Here is a 26,664-nt window from a genome sequence, read left to right on the forward strand (position 1 = left end):
TGTATGAATGAATGTGACAATTACCGCATTTGGCTACTGACGGAAAATGCCAAACAGCAGAATGGGAATCCCCTTATTCAATGTATTAATTTCCCGAAAAGTCTGATTGTTACTTCATGGTATTTTATTTATGGTTATATGGATATAAAAATGGAAGTGGTAGTATTTTATATTGATGAAATATTTATATAGTCAGAATTTAAAAAATTGACTTTGACAATTTTTAATGTTGACTCTACACACTGATGTATGAACAGCTCTGTGCTAGCACTGTTCATACAGTGTTTAAAATGGTTTTGTGCTTCTTACTTCCATTTATTATCCACATAGTTCAAGATATACAGGGAAATATAACTAGTATGACACACGTGTCATAATGATTTCATGTGCACAACGAATGATGTAATTTTGTGAAGTGATGTCATAACTTAATGCGGCTTCCCCAGTCTTAGCTCTGTGTAATTGCTCACCAAAATGACGTCATTTTGGAAAATGGCAGCATTTTGTCTTCTCCTTTTGGTTACGTTTGAAGTGTTTTGATAGTCAGCCTATTCATAAAACAAAATTATTATGGATAATAAAAAAATTATTACATTTCCTTGTGAATCATACCGATTTACAAAAAATCGTGTCAGGATTCATGCATTACCCTTGTTCTCACTCGGACAATACAAGAAGTCGTCATTTTGTAAAATCAGTATGACACACAAGCTTGAATAACAATCTCTATGAATGTCAAAAATTATTATGTTCAGTTCTTAAATGGGGAGGACAAAATTTTATTTAAACAAAGCGTGCAAAAAGAAAAATAACAAAAAATAAATAATTACAGTGCCTCCTCCAAGTAATCAACTGTAGAACAGTCGCTGACTGAAGGTAGCGTCTCAGTGTAATAACATGTACAACACACAAACTTTGACAGCTTCAATTCAAGACACTGTGGATATTCCTCTTCATTAAAAGTGTACATATGTGAGGCCCAATTTCCATTAACGCAATTCCGTGCATGTTTTATCATGTGTGTTTCTGCAAGTGGAAATATGCATTTCCATATCTGCGTTTCCACAAGCAGATTACTATACAAAATTTTACGTTGTCAGAGTGTACTTTTAAGCCAAAAGTAAATGCTTCACGTTAGGATGTCAGCGCTCTGAAAAACTTGCACGCAGAACAATTGTTCATCCATCGACTTTTTTTCAGTGCACTGAATCGCGTATATGGTAATGGTACTATGGAAATGCATTGTATTGATAAACTCGCATGCGAAATCGCATTGATGGAAAATGGACCTAAGGTTGTGAGCTACATAAATCACATTTATTATTCAGTTATCTTCCTCTGAGACCAAGAGATATGTACACAGGAAGTGACTTCATTTCAAGACGCTATGAACATCTTATTCATAACAAATGTATTTACAAAATTACTCTACATTTATCACACAATTGTCACTGAATTATCTCCCCTATATTCAAGATATACACAGGAAGAGGCTTCATTTCAAGATGTTATCGACATCTTATTCATAACAAGTGTATTTACAAAATTACTCTTATTCATAACAAGTGTATTTACAAAATTACTCTACATTTATCACACAACTGTCACTGAGTTATCTCCCCTATATCCAAGATATATACAGGAAGTGGCTTCATTTCAAGACACTATGGACATCTTATTCATAACAAGTGTATTTACAAAATTACTCTTATTCATAACAAGTGTATTTTCAAAATTACTCAACATTTATCACACAACTGTCACTGAGTTATCTCCCCTATATCCAAGATATATACAGGAAGTGGCTTCATTTCAAGACACTATGGACATCTTATTCATAACAAGTGTATTTACAAAATTACTCTACATTTATCACACAAATTGGCACTGAGTTATCTGCCCTGGGAGACAACTCTAGTAAAAGTTGTTATCTGACAGCGCGTGTTTGCTGTGACGGAGTTGTCCTCAGTCGAACAGTCCCCGGAGATTCCTTCCAGCCGACATTCTCCGTTTTAGACGACTACTTCGACGCAATTGTGTTTTGGGATCATCTTCCAGGTCGCCACCACAACACATCTCAACATTGTCACTCATCTGCAGTTCCTCATAGTCCCATCGACCAATGGTACCATCCCACTGTAACAAGATATACACAAAATCCTGACAAGAGTTTCGTAAAATCAGTATGATTCACAAGTGAGTGTAATAATTTCTTTATTATCCACATTATTCCAAATATTATTTTCATGAATAACAAGTGGAACCATGTCAAAAAGTGTTTACACTGAAGAAGCCACGTTAAGTTATGACGTCGCTTCACAAAATTATGTCGCTTCACAAAATTATGTCATTCGCTGTGCATGTAAAATTATTATGACACACATGGGTCATACTGGTTATATTTCCCTGAATATCTTGAACTATGTGGATAATAATACCATTTATGACTCATGGAAACAAATAATATGAACTCATTGAAAATGCATCAACAGTTTTGTATGTTTTTCTCTGCAGACTTTTATATGGATTTTTCCATGCACAAACAACACGCATCAAAACACAGTAATAAATTACTGGCTGAAAATAGAGGTGGAAGGAGCACTGGCCCCAACAAACAGTGACGATTATGCATCAGTCCCCCGAGTTAAATGGCCAATTAATATATAACCTGGTATATTTTTCCATTAGTAGCAAGGGATCTTTTATGTACACCATCTCATAGACAGGATAGCACATACCACAGCCTTTGATATACCAGTCATGGTGCACTGGCTGGAATGATTCAAAGCACAGGGTCCGAGTTCTAGGGTTGAGTGACAAAGGGCTGATTTATGGGCTAACAAGATTGGTCAGGGACTGGATTATCACCCACTTCAGTGAGTACTTGCCCATACAAATAAAATAACATACAGTTAAAGTCTGGTGTCTGCCAAGTCTTCAAGGTGCAATTAATATTTTTAGTCAAATATTGTAGTGGATATTCAAGGAGGTACTCATCAGTGTGTTATATTTCATAAAATGGATACTCATGACAGTGTCACGTTTAGTGAAGTCATGTTTAGTGGATATTAACAGAGGTACTAGTGAGGGTGTTATGTTTAGTGGGTATTAACAGAGGTACTCATGAGGGTGTTATATTTAGTGGATATTAACAGAGGTACTAATGAGGGTGTTATGTTTAGTGGATATTAACAGAGGTACTCATGAGGGTGTTATGTTTAGTGGATATTAACAGAGGTACTCATGTATGTTTAGTGGATATTAACAGAGGTACTAGTGAGGGTGTTATGTTTAGTGGATATTAACAGAGGTACTAGTGAGGGTGTTATGTTTAGTGGATATTAACAGAGGTACTAGTGAGGGTGTTATGTTTAGTGGATATTAACAGAGGTACTCATGAGGGTGTTATGTTTAGTGGATATTAACAGAGGTACTAGTGAGGGTGTTATGTTTAGTGGATATTAACAGAGGTACTAGTGAGGGTGTTATGTTTAGTGGATATTAACAGAGGTACTAGTGAGGGTGTTATGTTTAGTGGGTATTAACAGAGGTACTAGTGAGGGTGTTATGTTTAGTGGATATTAACAGAGGTACTCATGAGGGTGTTATATTTAGTGGATATTAACAGAGGTACTAATGAGGGTGTTATGTTTAGTGGATATTAACAGAGGTACTCATGAGGGTGTTATGTTTAGTGGATATTAACAGAGGTACTCATGTATGTTTAGTGGATATTAACAGAGGTACTAGTGAGGGTGTTATGTTTAGTGGATATTAACAGAGGTACTAGTGAGGGTGTTATGTTTAGTGGATATTAACAGAGGTACTAGTGAGGGTGTTATGTTTAGTGGATATTAACAGAGGTACTCGTGAGGGTGTTATGTTTAGTGGATATTAACAGAGGTACTAGTGAGGGTGTTATGTTTAGTGGATATTAACAGAGGTACTAGTGAGGGTGTTATGTTTAGTGGATATTAACAGAGGTACTAATGAGGGTGTTATGTTTAGTGGATATTAACAGAGGTACCCATGAGGGTGTTATGTTTAGTGGATATTAACAGAGGTACTAGTGAGGGTGTTATGTTTAGTGGATATTAACAGAGGTACTAGTGAGGGTGTTATGTTTAGTGGATATTAACATAGGTACTAGTGAGGGTGTTATGTTTAGTGGATATTAACAGAGGTACTAGTGAGGGTGTTATGTTTAGTGGATATTAACAGAGGTACTCGTGAGGGTGTTATGTTTAGTGGATATTAACAGAGGTACTCGTGAGGGTGTTATGTTTAGTGGATATTAACAGAGGTACTCGTGAGGGTGTTATGTTTAGTGGATATTAACAGAGGTACTAGTGAGGGTGTTATGTTTAGTGGATATTAACAGAGGTACTAGTGAGGGTGTTATGTTTAGTGGATATTAACAGAGGTACTAGTGAGGGTGTTATGTTTAGTGGATATTAACACAGGTACTAGTGAGGGTGTTATGTTTAGTGGATATTAACACAGGTACTCATGAGGGTGTTATATTTAGTGGATATTCATGGAGGTACTCATGAGGGAGTTATTTTCAGAGAAGTGAATACTCACGGAGGTACTCATGAGGGTGTTATGTTTAGTGAAGTGAATACTCACGGAGGCACTCATGTGGGTGCTATGTTTAGTGAAGTGAATACTCACGGAGGCACTCATGTGGGTGCTATGTTTAGTGAAGTGAATACTCACGGAGGCACTCATGTGGGTGTTATGTTTAGTGAAGTGAATACTCACGGAGGCACTCATACGGGTGTTATGTTTAGTGAAGTGAATACTCACAGAGGTACTCATGAGGGTGTTGTGTTTAGTGGATTCTCATAATGAGGGTATTATGTTTAGTGTTTTGTGGATACTCACGGAGGTACTCATAAGCGAGTTGTCGAACGGATGCCATGACACATCTCGGACACATGCTTGGTGGCCTTCCAGCTTCTTGACAATCTTCCCGCTCAGCAGGTCGTAAACTGAAGAAGAAAAACATTCAAGTACGCTTTGTCATATCTTAACAGACCGCACGTGCCACAATATTATTACCATCAAACAAGGATTGGATCATGTCATACACATGTAGTTGAGAAAAAGGAAGGAACCGTTTTATTTAATGACACACTCAACACATTTTATTTATGGCTATATGGCGTCGGATATATGGTTAAGGACCACACAGATATTGAGGGAGGAAACCTGCTGTCACCACTTCATGGGTTACTCCTTTTGATTGGCAGCATCCGATAGACAGGATAGCACATACCACAGCCTTTGATGTACCAGTCATGGTGCACTGGCTGGAATGAGAAACAGCCCAGACCGACCGAACATCAAGAGAACGCTTTGCCACTGGGCGACATCTTGCCCGTAGTTGAGAAAGGTTTATTATTATTTAAAACTAAGCTATTGTATTTATAAGCTCCCATCCCCTTCTATATTCACCCAGGCCCATTGCTACTGCCCATGCACAATACAACTACCTCAGTTACTCAACCTTCACATTGTTAACAAATATACAATGTCATGTATCTAAATAAACTTAAGTTAATTTTTTTTAAAGGAAAATAACAAATATGTTTTATTTAGTATGAAATCTGTCCCCTAAAAAAAACCCATACGGTATCCCCTTATTGTAAGAGAATAAGATTACATTTTGTGTTCTATCATATTTATAAGAAAGAAAGAAATGTTTTATTTAACGATGCACTCAACACATTTTATTTATGGTTATATGGCGTCAGACATATGATTAAGGACCACACAAATTTTGAGAGGAAACCCACTGTCGCCACTACATGGGCTACTCTTCCGATTAGCAGCAAGGGATCTTTTATTTGCACTTCCCACAGGCAGGATAGCACAAACCATGGCCTTTGTTGAACCAGTTATTGATCACTGGTCGGTGCAAGTGGTTTACACCTACCCATTGAGCCTTGCGGAGCACTCACTCAGGGTTTGGAGTCGATATCTGGATTAAAAATCCCATGCCTCGACTGGGATCCGAACCCAGTACCTACTGGCCTGTAGACCGATGGCCTACCACGATGCCACCGAGGCCGGTCTATCATATGTATAAATGCACAAACCATAACCGTAATAATATCCAAAAATTCCTTTAAATAATTATTATTTTCTTTTGAAGATGGTAGATCACATTTAAAACCATAAAAATATCATAATTTTGTATGGTATGGTATAGGGATTAACATGCACATTCAGAGGAAGCTGTTTTGGTGCATGCCTGTCATGGGCACAGGTGCCAGCCTTGGCCAGCTCCTCTGTGCAGGACAGGAAAGGTTGGGGTGGGTGGGGGAAGGGACCACCTGCACTGGCAGGTGCAAGAGAGCAGCAGCAACCCGACTGGGATTAGTAGCAGGCAGAGGTAATTTTGTATGAGATGAAGCCTCCTATATAGCTTCAGTCCTTCTACTTAAAATATCATTCCTACGTGCCAAGAGTATTGAACTAATGAACTTACTGACAACGCATCCCGTGGCACAGCCACTGTAGATGTACCTCTGTCCAGTGGTGAACTGCGGGGAGAAGCGACACCGCACCAACGTGTGCAACACACAGTGGCCTTTGTACGTCATCACCGACGTGTCTCCACTCATCTTAGACTTCCGCGACACTGCAAAACAAATCACACTTCAATATCGGCTACATCACGGTTAATAGATATGTAGGCCAGAAAAATCACAGCATACATGTATATCATCACCAGTATCTATAATAAACCCATAAAAGAATACATGAAAAAAAATTAATGAATGAATGTATTACTGAGTAAATGAATGAAAAAATGAAAGAATGAATGAATGAATGAATGAAGAAAAATAAGACCCATTAGTTATTTGGTATCAAAGGTGAATGAAGAACTGAATCATACCAGTCAGTAGCTTAAATGTCTGTAAACAGTTAAATGAATAAGTTAAAGTTTGTTTTGTTTAACAACACCACTAGAGCACATTGATTTATTAATCATCGGCTATTGGATGTCAAATCTTGGTAATTCTGACATAGTCTTAAAGGCATATTGTCACAGACCACTGACCTATTTAATGGTCTAACAAAGTATTAACTGAACAAACATTATTTGATTTGTGCCTAAATGTACTTTATTCAACCATCTTCATAACCACCATACTCCATTTATTAATTATATTTTGTAAAAATAATTGAATTATGGTAATGGTCCATAATTCAAAAACTAAAATTGCCGAGGGGGTTGACATGCATTTCATTCCATCATGGTTCAGTTAAAGTGATGCGATAGCTAGATTTGGTTTCCAACAATTAATGTAATTTTTATTTATTACCCATTTTTAGAGAAATAAGGTCCTTAAATCCATGACAGTATGCCTTTAAGAGGGAAACTCGCTATTATTTTCCTTTAGTAGCAAGGGATTTTTCATATGCACCATCCCACAGACAGGATAGCAGATATCACGGCCTTTGATATACCAGTCGTGGTGCACTGGCTGGAATGAGAAATAGCCTAACTGACCCACCGACGGAGATTGATCCCAAACTGACTGTGCATCAAACAAACACTTTACCACTGGGCTACGTCCCACCCTACCACAAATGAGTATAGCATTCAGTTCTATTTGAATGCAGTCTGACCAAAAAGGTAAATGGTTTTGAAAAACTTTTAACTACATAATTTAAAAATATTAATACATATTAGGACCATTGAAACAGATTTGATGACTTGACTGTAAACATACATGTATTTAATATATTACAGGCTAACAAAGTCAGTCGAGATTTCCAATGGGCATATTACTATAAATCACAAAACGTTAGAGCATAACATTTTAGCGAAATTATTGAGGCCATGCAAGACACTCATGTTTAATGATCCTAAATTTAAAGAGATGTTCTGTCATCACATCCGTTTCAGTGGTCCAAATAGGAATTAATATTTTTATATTATTTAGTTAAAGTTTTTCAAAACCATTTACCTTTTTGGTCAGACTGCATTGAAATAAAACTGAATGCTATAATCATTTGTGGTAGGACGGGACATAGCCCAGTGGTAAAGTGCTTGTTTGATGCGCGATCGGTTTGGGATCGATCCTCGTCGGTGGGTGCAATGGGCTATTTCTCATTCCAGCCAATGCATCTCGACTGGTATATCAAAGGCTGTTGTATGTGCTATCCTGTCTGTGGGATGGTGCATATAAAAGATCCCTTGCTACTAATGGAAAAAATGTAATGGCTACATGCTATTGGTTAAACCAAAAGGCTAGCAAATAACAATTTTCTACTAAATGTAAGTTGTCTGTAAGCTGCATGACGTCAAAATTGATCAAATTTATTATTTCAGCCGATCCAAAACTGAAACTTAATTTTGTTTTAATGTCTGATATGTCGATATCACTAACATTTAATGTTGCTAGCACGTCACTTATTTGTGTTTCACTATAATTTTAAAATCACTAATATTTTATGATTTACAGCATATAAATTGTACTAACTTTTCCTTGGAACTTGTTGCCATCGGTAATCCCATCTCTGATTAGATACAGCTTTTTTTGTCGCCTACAACAAAATAAAAATATTGTCTAGTTATATTTCAAATAGTTCTGGTATTCACAAGGGAGACTTACAGGTGAAACAAATGACTCTTAAAACCTCTGTATTATTACTATAAAAGCACATTGAATACATGCCTAGGAGTTTTCCTGATTACCTGAAACCTGGGCCAAGTTCTAACAGACTGAGCAGAAAAACATCTGCAACTGCTTCATGGTCATGTCGGGAAGCAATCAGATACTAATAGTTTGAGAATGTTAGCGAAACTTTAGCTAGCTGAACTTGGGGCTGTTTACAGCTTAAAACATTTCTTTCTTTTCTATAAACCGATCTACACCTCTTGCCATGGACTTAAAAAAACATACCTCAACTGCATCTTTTGTCGAAAAGACCCGCACGTCCCAAAGTTTAATGGTCTGATCCTTAGAATTAGACACGAGGTATCTTGCATCCCTCTGTAAAGAGAAAACAGCAATGATTCCATGCATGCTGATGTCAGTGGATCAAATCCCATCAGGGGCTATGTCACACATTCACCATCTTTAAGTTATCTCTTTCTCATCTATAGCTCAATACATCTGAGTTAATGACCTTGTAAATTATCCTGAAAATCTATTTTGACTGTTGGTAGAGTACTCGTCTGAGATGATTGGGTTGTAGGATCAAATCTCGTCAACAGACCCATTAGGTTTTTCCTGTTTGTGGGAAAGTGTATATAAAACATCCGTTGTTGCTAACAGAAAAACGTAGTAGAGCTCTGAAGACCACGTGTCAGATAATCAAATGTCCGACATCCAACAGCTGATGATTAATCAATGTGCTCTAATGGTGCCATTAAACAAAACAAACCTTGAACTATTTTGACTTGTTTAACTACACAAAAGTAATGTTTAGCAACACCCCAGCACGTGGTTTAACCAGTGTCACACTCACTGATGTAGTAGTGAAAGAAATGTTTTATTTAACGACGCACTCAACATATTTTATTTACGGTTATATGGCGTCAGACATATGGTTAAGGACCACACAGTTTTTGAGAGGAAACCCGCTGTCGCCACTACATGGGCTACTCTTTCCGATTAGCAGCAAGGGATCTTTTATTTGCGCTTCCCACAGGAAGGATAGCACAAACCATGGCCTTTGTGGAACCAGTTATGGATCACTGGTAGGTGCAAGTGGTTTACACCTACCCATTGAGCCTTGCGGAGCACTCACTCAGGGTTTGGAATCAGTATCTGGATTAAAAATCCCATGCCTCAACTGGGATCCGAACCCAGTACCTACCAGCCTGTAGACCGATGGCCTAACCATGACGCCACCGAGGCCGGTGACCTAGTAGTGAAGCCACTGATTTAATGCTAGAAAGTACTGGGTTCGCATCCCAGTACTGGCTTCCACCCAAAGTGAATTTTAATTACTCCATGGGAAGCTGTAACATTACACTGTGTCACTAACCAGTAACAACTATACATTATCCCCTGTCCTGGACAGGAAGGAAATGTTTTATTTAATGACACACTAAACACATTTTATTGACAGTTATATGGCGTCGGACATAAGGTTAAGAACCACACATACATGTATACTGAGACAGGAAACTTGCTGTCGCTACTTCATGGGCTACTCTTTTCGATTAGCAGCAAGGGATCTTTTATATGCACCATCCCATAGACAGGATAGCACATACTATGGCCTTTGATGTACCAATCGTGGTGCATTGGCTGAAGCGAGAAATAGCCCAATGGGCCCACTGATGGGGATCTATCCCCAACCGACCGTGCATCAAGCGTGCGCTTTACTACTGGGCTACGTCTCGCCCCTGTCCGGGACAGACAGCCAAGTTTCATCTATAGGGATTAAACTAAAGGATTCGTTACCTAAACCAATTTTGAAAGTTTTTTTGCCATAGACAAAAAGCCCATCTATGGCAATTGTGAGCCTGTGCACATTAATATGAAACCAGTAACTTTTGATAGAAACAAAATAAGAAATAAAAAATAAAAGCGGTTCAACTGATGGCTATAATCTTTATCCAGCAGCAAAGACTGGAGAAAACTGAGTGTTTTCTCTTTTATAGATACATTACCTGTCCTCAACAAGTGCACCTTCCCTCCACGCAAGTGGTCTGGTCCGAACATCCCAACAGCCAATGGGATGGCCTAAAATTATTCACTGTATTCTCCCTGCGTGGAGGGGGGGAGGTGCATTTGTTGAGGACAGGTAATGTTAAAAAGAAAACTGCCATTGGTAAAGACCCTGCTCTACAGCAATTCATACTGTAGCTATGACAGTTGTTCATAGATGCCAACCTTTACTGTAAGACTGTGGACAAAAATCCATAAGAAATCCATGGCATAAGCGAGCTGCAAAAGGACGGGGAACTGATGATTTTAAATTCAAGGCAACATGAAAATGAAAATCGAAACTATTAACAAGTACAGTTTAGATTAGCGCACATATATCTGCTAGGTGGCACCTCTCGTCCAAAATAAATACGACAAAATGGCCGTTTCCCGAGCTGCAAAAGGACGGGGAACAGATGATTTTAAATTCAAGGCAACATGAAAATGAAAATTGAGACAAAATGGCCATTTCCCGATTCACGAAAGGACAACGAAAATCACGAAGGATCACGAAGGATGGCTTACTAAGATCATAACGAGTCATGTAAAAATAATAAAAAAAACCCACCTGAAAATGCGTGTTACCCGTAAGGAATTTGTCCTACACCCGTAAGACTGTCAAATGCTAAAAAATCTGTACGTCTTACGGGTGATCCGTAAGAGCTGACATGTATGGTTGTTGTCAGTGCTGAGATTAAGTTCAATAGCCTGCTGATCTAAAGAGCTGACATGTATGGTTGTTGTCAGTGCTGAGATTAAGTTCAATAGCCTGCTGATCTAAAGTCTGACTATGATGACTGTAAACACCATACTCTTTTATATAGCCAGGCGGGATGTAGGCCAGTGGTAAAGTGCTCGCTCAATGCGCGGTCGGTCTGGGATCGATCCCGTCGGTGGGCCCATTGGGCTATTTCTCGTTCCAGCCAATACACCACGACTGGTATATCAAAGGTCATGGTATGTACTACTCTATCTGTGGGATGATGCATATAAAAGATCCCTTGCTGCTAATCGGAAAGAGTAGCCCATAAAATGGCGACAACGGGTTTCCTCTCTCAATATCTGTTTGTCCTTAACCATATGTCTGACGCCATATAACTGTAAATAAAATGTGTCGAGTGTGTCGTTAAATAAAACATTTCCTTTTATATAGCAACAGAACATCACATACCATAATGTTTAATCATTGGAATAAAAAGAATACGTACCTTGGAATCAATAAATGTGACACCATCATGGTGCCCGGCCATTACGCCTACTGGAACCGGGTTAGACTCCTGTAATGTGCGTCGATCCCAAACCTATAAAAACCCCAAGCATTTTGAGAGTACAGCGAAAGAAATTTTCATGTCTTCTAAGTTCAAGGGCCATTATTCTATATGATTTTATTGTTTAGATTTCCATTTTCGTACATCCGAAGTGTTCCTGGTCATCCTGGTGTTTCTAATATCACAAAATGTATCTTTCATATTTTAAAAAAAACACATGCATCTGAGAAGTAATCGTTATGGAGTCTTGAGTACCAGTCTATTTTTACGGGTATTTTACTGTGTCGAAGTCACAGACTCTTCTTTCACTCTGTTGTAACTTTATCCAAATGTGCCACAGGTTTGTAGATTAAGCAAGGTTGAAACTTAGTGTCCCATTTTCACAGGCTGAAACTATTGTCTGCGCCTTTAATCTGATTTACAGTAAAGCAGGGGCCCTATTTTCGAAGCCATCTTAGTGCTACAGGTTGTGACGTCACTACAGCGCACGCCATAGCGACATCATAGCTTACGATGACTTCACGATTTCGTAGGCTAAGATAGCTTCGAAAATATGGGCCCAGGGCTTCTAGAATTCTTATAAAATCCACTAGCCATGGGATCAATGATTTAAAAATATTACTTGCCACAATTAAAAATTCACTAGCCCTACTTTACTTTAACTTAATACAATTTTACTAAATAATAGTAATAATCAGATATGTCACCTAAAGAAGGAGATAGAGCTTAAAAACACTAACATTGGGTGTTGGGGTGGAGGCAGAATATTCATACTTACAAAATAGACAAAACTGCAACATTTGACCCAAAAAGATTCACTAGCCATCAGGCATGGCAATAGCAGTTATTTACTAGCCCAGCATTGAATATCACTAGCCATGGGAGTAGGGCTACCACAATCTAGAAGCCCTGTACTAGCCCAGCATTGAATATCACTAGCCATGGGAGTGGGGCTACCATAATCTAGAAGCCCTGAGTAAACTGAGGAGCAATACCTTGACGAGTCCATCGTCTCCTCCACTGAAGAGGATCTGGGAGCTGTCGTCGGCGAACGACACAGCATTGACGTCGTCATCGTGGCACTCAATCTGCAAATACAGTGTACAACCTGAATACAAACATTCACTCTCACTCAGTGATACTGCACTTTCACAATGACACGCTGGGGTACAAAATAAGATTTATTTCTATTGGCCTTGTGGACTAGTCATAAGCGTATGAGAGATGTGGGGGGGGGGGGGGGGGGGGAGGGGAAACTGGTTTAGAGCAAATCCTCAAATTCAGGCAAAACAAACGGAGATATTCGGGCAAAATAAACTTAGCTAAAACATTTTCACCATGTATTTCCATCATTGTACTGACAATATTATTTGTAATCCATGTAACAATGTGTAGTAATTCGTTTCAACACTGTATAGCTGTTTTGTGGTAATGGTAATCAGGGCTGGACTCTAGCAGTGGCCCAGGGTGTTTTGGCTACCAAATGTTTGCTCGAGCTACCAGATGTCTAAACCTGGTAGTCCACTGGGCTGCTATATATTTGTTTTACACATCCAGTTACTCTGCAATCAACATGTACAAGTGTGTATTTTCACGGTATATTTCTCATGATTTTAAAAAAACCTAAAACATTTTTAAATAAATAATAAATGAGTTTAATATTTTCTCTCATTTTCTAAAAGTATTAAAATTATGGGGCCATCTATTTTTACTGGGGGGCTACCAGATTTTATAACCTGGTAGCCCAGTTGGCTACCGCTGACAAAAGTTATGGTCAAGATCTGCAGTAATATGAAAACATTTTGTTACACAGATTGACATTTTCATTTAATTTGGCCAAAAATCAGCCTGACAAACTGTAGCAATTTGTTTAATTATATAGTTGATTTTTTAATTAATATAAAGTGAACATTGGAAAATATCTACTTGCAACCCTGACAATTGAAAAAATGGCCATGCAAAAACATATGATGGTCAGTATTACAAAAACTAATAATTATCTACGAAAAGTGACATAGAAAATTGAAAGTTATATGTAAAAAATAAATATCAGCCTCGGTCTAAATCAATATTATTTTTGTTTCGCTGGATAAATCATCATATCTGTCACATCACAGTACCATATCAGTTACTGGTTAATTAACATAATTTTATTATATTAAAAATACAGTACTATTTACTGAAAACAAAGTCCTACCCTTAATGTGCGTTGGTTGCTCTCTCTATCAAAAACATATAGGCACCGGTCATTGGCACTGTAATAAACAAACACTGTCAGCAACAAGAAAACCCCATTACAGATCACCAGGAAGGAAGGAAGGAAATGTTTTATTTAACGACGCACTCGACATATTTTATTCATGGTTATATGGCGTCGAACATATGGTTAAGGACCACACAGATATTAAGAGAAGAAACCCGCTGTGGGACAGACTGACAGACTGACAGATGGACAGACAGACCAGACAGACAGACAGACAGACATTTTATTTAGTTATATGGTGTCAGACAACACAGATATTGAGAGAGGAAACCCGCTGTCGCCACTTCATGGGCTACTCTTTCTGATTAGCAGCAAGGGTTCTTTTATATGCACCATCCCACAGACAGGATAGTAAACACCATGGCCTTTGTTACACCAGTTGTGGAGCACTGGCTGGAACAAGAAATAGCCCGATGGGCCCACTGACAAGGAACGATCCTAGCTCAATCGTGCATCAAGCGAGCGCTTTACCACTGGGCTACGTCCCACCCGAGATCACCAGGAAGTACCTATGAAGTGATCTCAGCACTAAGATCACCTTAGTGTATAAGGTAGCTATGCACTTACGGCGATCTCAGCGCTAAGATCACCTTAGTGTATAAGGTAGCTATGCACTTAGGCGATCTCAACGCTAAGATCACCTTAGAGTATAAGGTAGCTATGCACTTATGGCAATCTCAGCGCTAAGATCACCTTTTATGGTTGGTGATAAAACATATATGTATATAAGGTTGATTTACAAAGCCTGTTTTTCTTAAACACAGGTATTTAAGCATTGAAAATATATGTAGTAGACATGTTTAAAACAGCCCATAGTGTATACCACACAACAAAACTAAGCTTACAATTTATTAATTGCTAAATGGAATTATTGATAGCATTCCATAACTTCACCAGAAGTTGTTGCTAACAAGGGCCCCGTTCCATGAAAGAATCATCTAAGTTAATTGTAGTGACCTAAGATGATTTTTACGGCTGGCACAAGTAAACTTTATAGCCGTGCCACAAAGCAACCTTACGGTAATCGTAAGTGCTCCTTTAATGATTAATATCTTCTATGCGAAGAAGTATGAATTAGTTATATAATACATTGGCTTCTAACTATTTGAAACATCCACACAAGATTTCTAAATATTCTATCTCACCCGTTCATGATTTCTAAATATTTTATCTCACCATTTCACGATTTCTAAATATTTTATTTCACCCGCCCATGATATTTAGATATTTTATCTCACCCGCCCATGATTTTTAAATATTTTATCTCACCCGCCCATGATTTCTAAATATTTTATCTCACCCACCCACGATTTCTAAATATTTTATCTCACCCGCCCATGATTTCTTGGTTGTCCGATGAGAACATGAGAGAGAATATACAGAAACTGTGTTCTCCAGGGAGAAGATGGAGAGCTTCGTGGATGTCGTGTTCTCCGTAGATGTTGCATAGGTGAACTGAAATACACAATAACATGCTGCATAGGTGAACTGAAATACACAATCAACATGTTGCATAGGTGAACTGAATTACACAATAACATGTTGCATAGGTGAACTGAAATAAACAACCAACATGTTGAATAGGTGAACTGAAATACAATCAACATGTTGCACGGGTGAACTGAAATAAACAACGTTGAATAGGTGAACTGAAATGCACAATCAACATGTTGCATAGGTGAACTGAAATACACAATCAACATGTTGCACAGGTGAACTGAAATACACAATCAACATATTGAAAAGGTGAACTGAAAAAAACAATCAACATGTTGAATAAGTGAACTGAAATACACCATCAATGTGTTGCATAGGTGAACTGAAATACACAATCAACATGCCATATGCAAACGGTGTATGGAAGAAAAAAAAAAAGAGAAAAAAACAACAATTAAGCCCTTTTTAGATTGTCAATTCTGCCCAAAGCTAACAAATCAGGGTTTCTGCCTGAGGGTAAAATGAATATGGCACCACAACCAAATTTGTTTGCAGATATATATTTTTTTAAGTAGACCTTTGGACAAAATTAATAACTCTTATCATCACTATATGATTTTTTTAAACTCTAACCCTAAACCTAACCCTTTTCTTTCTGGGGGAAGATTCTATCGACTGTAGTTGCATTCAGCACACACATTGTAAATATTAAATTTCATAGCGCCATACCCAACAATTTCTTTCTGACAGAAACGCTGCATATGTAATACCTAATTCCTTTTTAATACTTACTGCAGTCCGACCAACTGGAATAAATCAGAAAGTTGCCATCAGGACTGAAAAGAAGAAAAGAAAAAGTTACAAGTATATGCTTGCTTAAATGAAGAATTAACTTGTTACATTAAGACCACCATTAGAATTAACCAATCTGCTCTAGTGGTGTCATTAAGCAAAACAAACTTTAAACTATTAGAATAGGCAGGCAGTAAGTAGTAAACATTTGGCCTGGCTGGTAAAATTTTGATTTTTAATAAACAGTAGCTTAAAATTACAAAGAACTATACAGCGCAGGCATGTGTGTGTGTGTGTGGCCTCCTACTCAAGCATTTTATCTTTTTTTCTTAATATATTAATACACTTCGCTCACTACTGACTAAGACGTGCCTTCTGTGAATCTTACAAACATTCCAAAACCTTAAACTACAGGTACTATGTAGTTTGCTAAAAACTGAGAGGTGAGAACAACATTTCACCACAAAACCACATAAAAGGCCATCAGAAATTAACGTGAACACACAAACTTTAACATTAACACTTTATATATATAAAACATGGTTTAAGCCATCATTCACCAAATGAGATTTCAAATTTAGTTACAGATTCTATGAACAATTTAGGCCAAATTGCTAATTAGTGGGATTTTGGTTAAATCATGCATATGCACATACATGCACACATAAAGTTTGTTGTGTTTAATGACATGGATGATGTCAAACATTTGGTAATTTTGACATATAGTCTTAGAGGAAACCTGCTACATTTTTTTCATTAGTAGCAAGGGATCTTTCATATGCACCATCCCACAGACAGGACAGCAAATACCACTGCCTTTGATATACCAGTCGTGGTGCACTGGCGGGGATTGATCCTTGACTGACCGTGTAACAAACAAGTGCTTTACCACTGGGCTACTTCCGCCCCCATGAACACATAAAAATACACAAACAAATGAACATACACATGTGAAAATAAACAGTGACACGAACCTAAATGCAGTGTCCAGTACACTCCAACCAACATCACGGGCTCGTATTACTTTAAACAAGCGGAATTGCTCGTTGGTCGTATCGTATATCCTTATATACTGATCTAAAAAAGGTAAAAATAATATTATTATGTAATACAAATAAAACAGTACTAAACAGGATTCAAGTGACGTCAACTTGTTCAATCTTTTCGAATGCACTGAATACTAGATGAGATAGCATTAAATTTTATTTAGGCAAGTCATTACCAGATACAGAATTTAATGAAAAAGAGTGCTGGGGAAGAATAAGTGCTAATATCAACAATGAACATCAGGCTGCATTTAAACAGGTGTTACATTGACATCTGACGGAGGAGCTGGCAAACGTTGACACCTGCGCCCATGACAGGCGTGCGCTACAACAGCTTGTTCTGAATATGCACTTAAAAACCTATGACCTGACCTGATATCTGATCACCAACAAATGAGTTTGCTAGAATGCTCTTTCTTGTTTTATGTTTTAATATGAGCTTAACCTCATCAGGTTTCTACTCTAATTTACCTTGGGAAGCAGTGAGGAAGATATCTCCTTGTAACGAGTAAGTGCCACAGAAAGCCTTCTGATGATAGGACGCCATTTTGGTCATCCGGTTTGGCAGGAACCTGAAATAGTAATACACACGTGATAAAACATAACACACTGGACCATTTTATTGTATAATCATCCATTATGCACAGAAAAATATTCCTGCTAAATAATCTTGCCAGCAGTGAATAAATAGACTGCAGAAATATTTAATAAGTGATGCATCATATCATAATTTGCGCCAAAATGTCCATTACCAGTTGTAGCAATGGAGCCAAATGTAACAGTAAATTCTATTCAACATCTTTAAGTTAGCATTTTTAAAAGGTAAAACCAGTTGATGACTAACATGGTGTCATTGTGACACTTGATAGATAGAGAAGAAACCCACTGCCACCACACCTTTAATCAGTGGCTATCATAGGTATCATAGCAGCAAGGATTCTTCTACAGGCACATTTCTTACAGACAGGATAGCACATACCACAGATCATGATATACAAATTCTTAAAACACTGATTTTAATGGGAAATATTCCATTGATTGTTTGAAACATATTTTATTGCTTTTTAAGAAGAACAAATGGATTAGGCACAAGTTATACACTTACTAGGCATTCTCCATACTTTTTTATTTTTATTGAAACATAGTGTAATATTCCATTCAGGAGCAAGAGTTCTTTTAAAAGCACATTTCCCACAAACATGAAAGGATATACCATAACCGATGAAATACTAGTTGTTAAACACTACTTTGTAATAGGAAATAGACTGACTGATCCACCAAGGAGAATCAATCCTACAACCAAGTATACATAAGGCAAGAATCCCACCAATGAGATACATATACATCGTCATTGTTAGTGTACCATATCAAACTGCGACATACTTAGAATTTATCAAACATCGATCACCATGTGTAAAGTGCTGCTGTTTGTTGAAACCAATTTCTCTCTGAAAATATATTAAATATTTACATACATTACGTATCATATGCAGAGGATTCATCACAAGTATTTTTTAATATGGGAAATATCAACTGAGTCTATGTTTATCGGTATTGGTCGAGGCTCTGCCAAGACGAATACTTAATAACTAGACGAGGTTGATATTTTACATATTAAAAAAACTGAGTAGTTAATTCTATTTATCCTATAACAGATATAAAATAACATTTTAATTAAATTTTTAGTAAATCACAGTACTAAAGTCGCTTCCATCGGTAATATGATGTCATCACGATCAGCACAAATTAGGTTGTGACACCTTACCTACAGACCTTGCAAATTTGTATACCATTATCAACCGGGTTAATACATTAAATTATCACATGGGTTTATGACATGGAAATCATGGGTAAATTATAGGATAAAAACAGATATCTTCATAAACGTATGAGATGGAGTGGGGGAGAGGGGCAACTACTCTCCCAATGCTGGAGCAAATCTTAAAATTCAGTCAAAAAAGGAATGTGACATTCGGGCAAAATGAGATGGCCTCAAACCATTTCACCGTGTATTTCCACAATTCTACTCACAATATCAGTTGTAATGCATGGATAAATGCGTAGAAATTTGTTTGCAACTCTATACAGCTGTTTCGTAGTCATGCTAATATGAATAAATGTTGTTATCCCAATTCTGGCATTTTTGTTTAATTTGTTTACCTGATTAATCATATGTAAATGTTTATCCGTGTTTGCCTGATGAGTATAAATGTTTACCTGATTAATCGTGTGTAAATGTTTGTCCATGTTTACTTGATGAGTATAAATGTTTACCTGATTAATTTGTGTGTAAATGTTTATCCATGTTTACCTGACGAGTATGTTTACCTGATTAATCATGTGTAAATGTTTGTCCATGTTTACCTGACAAGTATAAATGTTTACCTGATTAATCATGTTTGTAAATGTTTACCTGACGAGTATAAATGTTTACCTGATTAATCGTGTGTAAATGTGTCCATGTTTACATGATGAGTATAAATGTTTACCTGATTAATCGTGTGTAAATGTTTGTCCATGTTTACCTTACAAGTATAAATGTTTACCTGATTAATCATGTGTAATGTTTGTCCATGTTTACCTGACAAGTATAAATGTTTACCTGATTAATCGTGTGTAAATGTTTGTCCATGTTTACCTGACGAGTATAAATGTTTACCCGATTAACAATGTGCAAATGTTTGTCCATGTTTACCTGACAAGTATAAATGTTTACCTGATTAATCATATGTGTAATTGTGGGAATGTTGAGTCGGGAACTCTTGGGACTTCTTCCTGACTGAATCATGACTAACTGACTGATGTCATTCTCCTTAAAATAGACATTTTAAAATATTGTAAATCTTTAGCTAGATGGATTTTGAATAATGAATAGGATCTAGTTTTATAATAAAAATCTATCTTTGTCAAGTTATAGACAGGCACGGTGGGGCAAAAATTCTGAATCAAAAATATTATTGGTAGTAAATCTTAAGACAGAGATACATTTTACTTGTAGAATGCAGGAAATTGCATATCAGGACATCTAGTTTTCAAACTTTTACGGGGAGCATACCCCCCGAATCCCCTAGAAACTTTACTTTGCGCCTTTGATCTCAGTCAGCCCCCTAATGTCTACTTGCTTCCACCGTGCCTGATAAATCAATAAGAAACAGAGAGACTATGAAAATATCATGAAATTATTCACTGGCTATTGAAGGAAGGAAAAACATTTAATAAATCAGCAAACAATATTTCAAAATCTTTGGTAAATGAAAGCCACTTTTTACCAACATATCCAATTGCTCAGCCACGTCAATTAAATTTATGTAACTGGTGAATAAGTTAAATCATCATATTACTGTTTTGTACGCTTGGGGGCAACATCTCAGTAACAAAACTGCATATCTAAAAGTGGCTGGATTTCACAGGTAGCTGGGTAACACAAGAGATATCACAGGCCTATAGGGTATACATGTATTAAAACATTTACTAAATTCATAACGTAAAACTGATACTCTTGATTGTTACATACATTAGATAAGAATATAAATACTAATTGCAGGGATGTGAGAGGGGCTTACTGCTCACCTTCTTTCTTCCCAAGTCAAACAAAGGCTTTCAAATAGCATATCCTGGACTGGCCAATCACAGTGAAGCTGACGAAATCCAGTCACGGGAATGTACTACGCGTGAATACTACTTGCGATCGTGCGATACTACTTTTTTTTTGTTTTTTTTTTGTTTGTTTTTGTTTTTAGATGAAATGGAATAGTGCATTTACATGTTTCCGTGTAGCTCTCACATTTCCTGTAATTGAATTAACACTTATCATACTTACTGTTATGTTACTTGTATCTAGGTTTGGATAAGCTATCCCAGGCCTACATGACTTATTAAAACATTTACAATATTTGTAACATATTAATTAAACTGATACTCTGATTGTTATATATATTAGATAAGAAATATTATAAATATCATATGAATGTAATACTTATCATACTTACTGTGATGTTACTCATATCTGGATTTGGATAAGGTATCCCAAGCCCACACAGCTTATTAAAACACTTATATGTACAATATTTGTAACATATTAAACCAATAGTCTGATTGTTACCTATATTAGTTAAGAATATAAATATTATATGAACATAACACTTATCATACTTACTGTTATGTTACTCATATCTGGTTTTGGATAAGCTATCCCAGGTCTACATGACTTATTAAAACATTTACAATATTTGTAACATATTAATTAAATCGATACTCTTATTGTTACATATATTAGATAAGAAATATTATAAATATCATATGAATGTAATACTTATCATACTTACTGTGATGTTACTCATATCTGGATTTGGATAAGTTATCCCAAGCCCACACAGCTTATTAAAACACTTACATGTACAATATTTGTAACATATCAAATTGATACTGTGCTTGTTATATATATTAGATATGAATATAAATATCATATGAATGTAACACTTATCATACTTACTGTGATGTTACTCGTATCTGGATTTGGATAAGTTATCCCAAGCCCACACAGCTTATTAAAACACTTACATGTACAATATTTGTAACATATCAAATTGATACTGTGCTTGTTATATATATTAGATATGAATATAAATATCATATGAATGTAACACTTATCATACTTACTGTTATGTTACTCGTATCTGGATTTGGGTCAACTAAAACAGAAATATGAAAAGCCATACAAACATGAGAACCATGTGTGCATTCTGTCTGGTCTCTGGTTTAATCTAGTCACAAAGTAATCAAATTAATAATGTTCCACTGAGAAATACATATATACACAAAGAAACAAGTTAAGCAGCCCCTGTATTTTTCAGAATGACTTGTCTTACGAGGTTTGGCGTTGAAAGCCTGATAACATAACCTCGGAAAAACAAATGTATTTTGCAAGAATACATCTTTGAGAATAAGAAAACATAACAAGTGTATCCAGTTTTGAAATTTTAATCATGATTCTGAGAAGCATTCCAATATGCTGTATTTGACCCAAAAACTGAGGCACAATAAGTATGAAGGTGCAGAGTCAGAAACACAAGTCAACATCATGATTGATGATGAAAAATGTCATTTGAAGTCTACATATGACATTCATGACACAAACCATCAATAGCGGGTAAACCCACCACGTGCCCGGATGACAGCTTCCACCCTTCGTCTCATCCCTCCAGTAAGTCATCTGATCTGCTGCATGGGCAACTGCTGCCATTCTCGATGAAGAGCTGCCTCTAATTGTGCCAGAGTCTGTACAGGTGGGGTCAGTGCCTGTACTCTACGCTCCAAGATGTCCCAAGCATGCTCTAGCGGGTTTAGGTCAGGACTCATGGCCGGCCAGGGAAGGGTCGTCACAGCTTCAGTTTGGAGTAAAGCTGTTACTGCTCGGGAACGATGTGGCTTAGCGTTGTCATCCATGTACAGAGGTCTGGTGGCGAGTGGATGGTTGTCAAAATGCGGAACAACAACTGGTTGCAGTACGTTACGAATATACCAATCACCATTGACGTTGCCTTGGATGGTGACAAGATCCAGCTTACAATCATGTGACAGGCAACCCCAAACCATTACTGAACCTCCACCACACGGGGTCGTAGGTCGTATGTTCCTGGGTGTGTAGGCAGCATTTTTATGCCTCCAAACTCTCAATCGGCCATCTGTGACATGGAGCAGGAACTGGCTTTCGTCGGACCAATGGACTCTTCGCCAGGACCTCAGATTCCAACCTCTCCATGCCAAACACCATGCTAAACGGCGTCTCTCATGATGATCAGCAAGAAAGGGACGCTTGATGACCCTTCTGGCCTTCAATCCCACAAATTTCAGACGATTCCTCACTGTTCTGGCTGACATCCATCTATTGGGTAACCATTGGCTCTTCAGAACAGGAGACGTAGCAAAGGGTTGACAAAATAAAAAGTATTCAAACCAACCAAATTGTGTTATGATGTTTGAATTAGCTTTCTGAGCAAATTAAAAGTTAAAGTTTGTTTTGTTTAATGAAACCACTAGAGCACATTGATTAATTAATCATCGGCTACTGGATTAATTCTGACATTTAGTTTTAGAGAGGAATCCCACTACATTTTTCCATTAGTAGCAAGGGATCTTTTATATTTATCATCTCACAGGCAGGATAGCACATACCACAGCCTTTGATATACCAGTAATGATGCACTGACTGGAACGAGAAATTGCCCAGTGGGCCCACTGATGGGGATCGATCCTAGACTGCACATCCAACTGCACATCAAGCGAGCAAATTAGTAAAGAAATATATCTGACAAATGCAACTTTAATTTGCATTTGTTGATTTGGTAAACAATAGCTTGACCCCTTCAGGACAAATCCTGTATTAAGTGAAGTGATAAATGATGTAATTGGATGTACTACCAAGTGGAGGTCTCGATGGGCCACAGAATTCAGCATCAGAGTCGTCATCGTCCGGTGGGTCATCAGATGAGAAGATTCGTATCTGACCACTGGAAAACAGATTGAAAGAAATGTTTTATTTAACGATGCACTCAACACATTTTATTTACGGTTATATGGCGTCAGACATATGGTTAAGGACCAAACAGATTTTGAGAGGAAACCCGCTGTCGCCACTACATGGGCTACTCTTTCCGATTAGCAGCAAGGGATCTTTTATTTGTGCTTCCCACAGGCTGTCATTGTTTGGATTTTCGTGACTAATTTGGTTTAGATTATCAGTGCATATATATTAAACAAACTTTGACATTAAATACATTATTTGGTTTAGACTATCGGTGAATATATATTAAACAAACTTTCACATTAAATACATCATTTGGTTTAGACTATCAGTGCATATATATTAAACAAGGTTTTCATCATCCTATAGTCCTTTCCATATGATAGGGAACATCTTTTTTCATTCTGAGCCAACTGTTTTCTAAATTGCACATAAATTTGTAAAAAAAAAAATATTATTTTCAAAACACTTTTACTTTTCTTCTTATATCAAACCAAACTGAAATTAGTTACAAAAAACATATTTGTACGTGGATGGGACAAACTATAGAAGCTGTTCTGTTTCTAATGCTCAGACTTCATATTTCTTAATATATATATTATTTCGTAATTCCATATGTACGAAACTGTTGGTAGGTAAAATACTGTATGTACTATTACAAACAACACAATGACCAGAAACACACTGCATATAAAGACACCAGTTGATATTGTAAGATTCTAGTAATAATTAAAATACATTTCTTTCATAAGTGTAGTCATTACACTGGCTCTACAAGATGAAATACATGCCACAATCACAGGACACACATTATAGTTTTTTTTTTATAAACACAGGGTTCGAACTTAAGAATTTGTCAACCACGACATTTCTTTTAAAAATTGCTGTATATGACACGCAGGGCTCGAAACTTGCCAAAATATATGGTGGCCCAAAAACAAATATCTGGGCCACTAAAATTTCATTTTCAGTGGCCCAAACTTACTTTAGGTAGCCCAAACACGAAATATTCATATTTCAGGTTTTAAGCGAAATATTTAAGTAAGCATATGGAATGTGCTTCTAGATAGCAAAGATACCAACATATATGATAATGAAATGAAAAATTAAAAGAAAACACTGGCTTGAGCAAATTATTTACTTATCTTGTACATATTTTACAAAATATCTGAACTTACTAAAACATTTTTACATCATCAACGGAAAATTGCATGGCATGACTCATCTCCCAGGGATAGCTCACGTATAATACAAAAAACTAACTGAGCTACATAACTGTTATTCACGTTTTAGCGAAGTGTAACTGTTGTTCATGTGTCCAGTGTTTAATATAAGTATTTGTACGAAATAGATACAAATGAAGTGTGGGTAAGGTTTGTCTTATCCTGATAGAACCTAACTTCATTTGCGACAGACAGAACTGAAAAACAAATTAAAATTCCGTGGCATGCTTGCTTTTTTCCGTTGCTTCTTGCTGTGCATTTAAGAAAATAATTCCACCCGGCAGAGGACATCATGATCATGATTTTACTCCGAAAATGGTAACAATTCATTGCATTAGTAAATTCAATAGACACCAAATTAACTGGCCAATTAAAACCCCCAATTAAAACGAGATTTAAAAAACCAAAAACAAAACAGAAATCAGAACACCACAAAGCATGTAACAAAAACTAAGATGGCATTAGGGAATGTTAGGATTTGATCACGTATTCGGCCGAGATGTTCCAAATGGTTACGAACTGGATCAGAATGACTGCATTTGGTCTACATCATTGTCTATAATATAAATAAATGTTGGCAAATTATGGTAAGCCGACATGTTATACAATTATTAATAGTAGCTCATATATTATAGAAAGAAGATCGCCCAAATAATATTATTTGGGTGACTGACACCATTATTTTTCAATATTTAAGTTGCCCAAACAGAGCTTTGGTTGCATTTGGCAACCTGGCCACAGGGCGTTTTGAGCCCTGATGACACGGCCCACCGATGGAAATTTTGAGCCTGCCTACGGCAATTTTTTAAATGGTCACTTTTGCAGCAACTAAATATGACATAATCATCAACATAATTTGACAGATATAAATATTCTGAAAAGCTCGAGTTAAGTTGACAGATATAAAAACTCTCAACAGCTTGAGTCTAGAAAGAAACTTTTAAAATTATAACAAAAATAAATCTACTGTATGTATTTCAAAACAGAAAATATGTTTGCAACTGTAGCACTTTCAGATTATAGTGAATGCGAGAGACCAAACAAATGTAGACTAAAGAATTATCTGTATGTAAATAAAGATAAATAAATGTGACTTGACACTTTTTATAAAAATATGCCTAGTCATCTTCACACATTTGTGCTTAGAGATACATGTGTAGTCTTCATTCACTGTCATAGCAAAGCATGGCTTTGTAAGTTTGTGGCTTAATTAGCTAGTACAACATGGTTACAAACCTGGCTTATTGTGTGTAGAAAGTTCACTACATATACAAGCTGACATTTGTTTCATAGTGTACAAAAACCATGTCAGTGTAATATGTGCGCACACACAAACAACACACTGGTGTACCAAAGGCTGTGGTATGTCCTATCTTGCCTGTGGGATGGTGCATATAAAAGAGTATGTGATTCTAATTGAAAAGAGTAGC

General features: G+C 36.9%; 1 protein-coding gene across 1 annotated transcript in view; it reads right to left on the bottom strand.

Moving 5' to 3' along the window:
* Positions 1–1,399: 1,399 nt before the first annotated feature.
* Positions 1,400–26,664, bottom strand: part of LOC121388913 (DDB1- and CUL4-associated factor 11-like) — a 29,271-nt gene continuing 4,006 nt past the window's right edge. The window contains exons 3-18 of the mRNA XM_041520451.1: positions 23,909–23,997; positions 22,148–22,179; positions 20,205–20,300; positions 18,872–18,936; positions 17,960–18,060; positions 17,417–17,519; positions 16,443–16,486; positions 15,545–15,668; positions 14,148–14,205; positions 12,946–13,038; positions 11,891–11,983; positions 8,925–9,014; positions 8,502–8,565; positions 6,497–6,649; positions 4,888–4,994; positions 1,400–2,136 (exon numbers count right to left, since the gene is read on the bottom strand). Coding sequence (XP_041376385.1) covers positions 1,966–2,136; positions 4,888–4,994; positions 6,497–6,649; positions 8,502–8,565; positions 8,925–9,014; positions 11,891–11,983; positions 12,946–13,038; positions 14,148–14,205; positions 15,545–15,668; positions 16,443–16,486; positions 17,417–17,519; positions 17,960–18,060; positions 18,872–18,936; positions 20,205–20,300; positions 22,148–22,179; positions 23,909–23,997 — 1,483 coding nt within the window. The 3' untranslated portion in view covers positions 1,400–1,965. The remainder of the gene's footprint in view (positions 2,137–4,887; positions 4,995–6,496; positions 6,650–8,501; positions 8,566–8,924; positions 9,015–11,890; positions 11,984–12,945; positions 13,039–14,147; positions 14,206–15,544; positions 15,669–16,442; positions 16,487–17,416; positions 17,520–17,959; positions 18,061–18,871; positions 18,937–20,204; positions 20,301–22,147; positions 22,180–23,908; positions 23,998–26,664) is intronic.

This window comes from Gigantopelta aegis, chromosome 14 (assembly GCF_016097555.1).
Source record: "Gigantopelta aegis isolate Gae_Host chromosome 14, Gae_host_genome, whole genome shotgun sequence".
NCBI classification, from domain to species: Eukaryota; Metazoa; Mollusca; class Gastropoda; order Neomphalida; family Peltospiridae; genus Gigantopelta; species Gigantopelta aegis.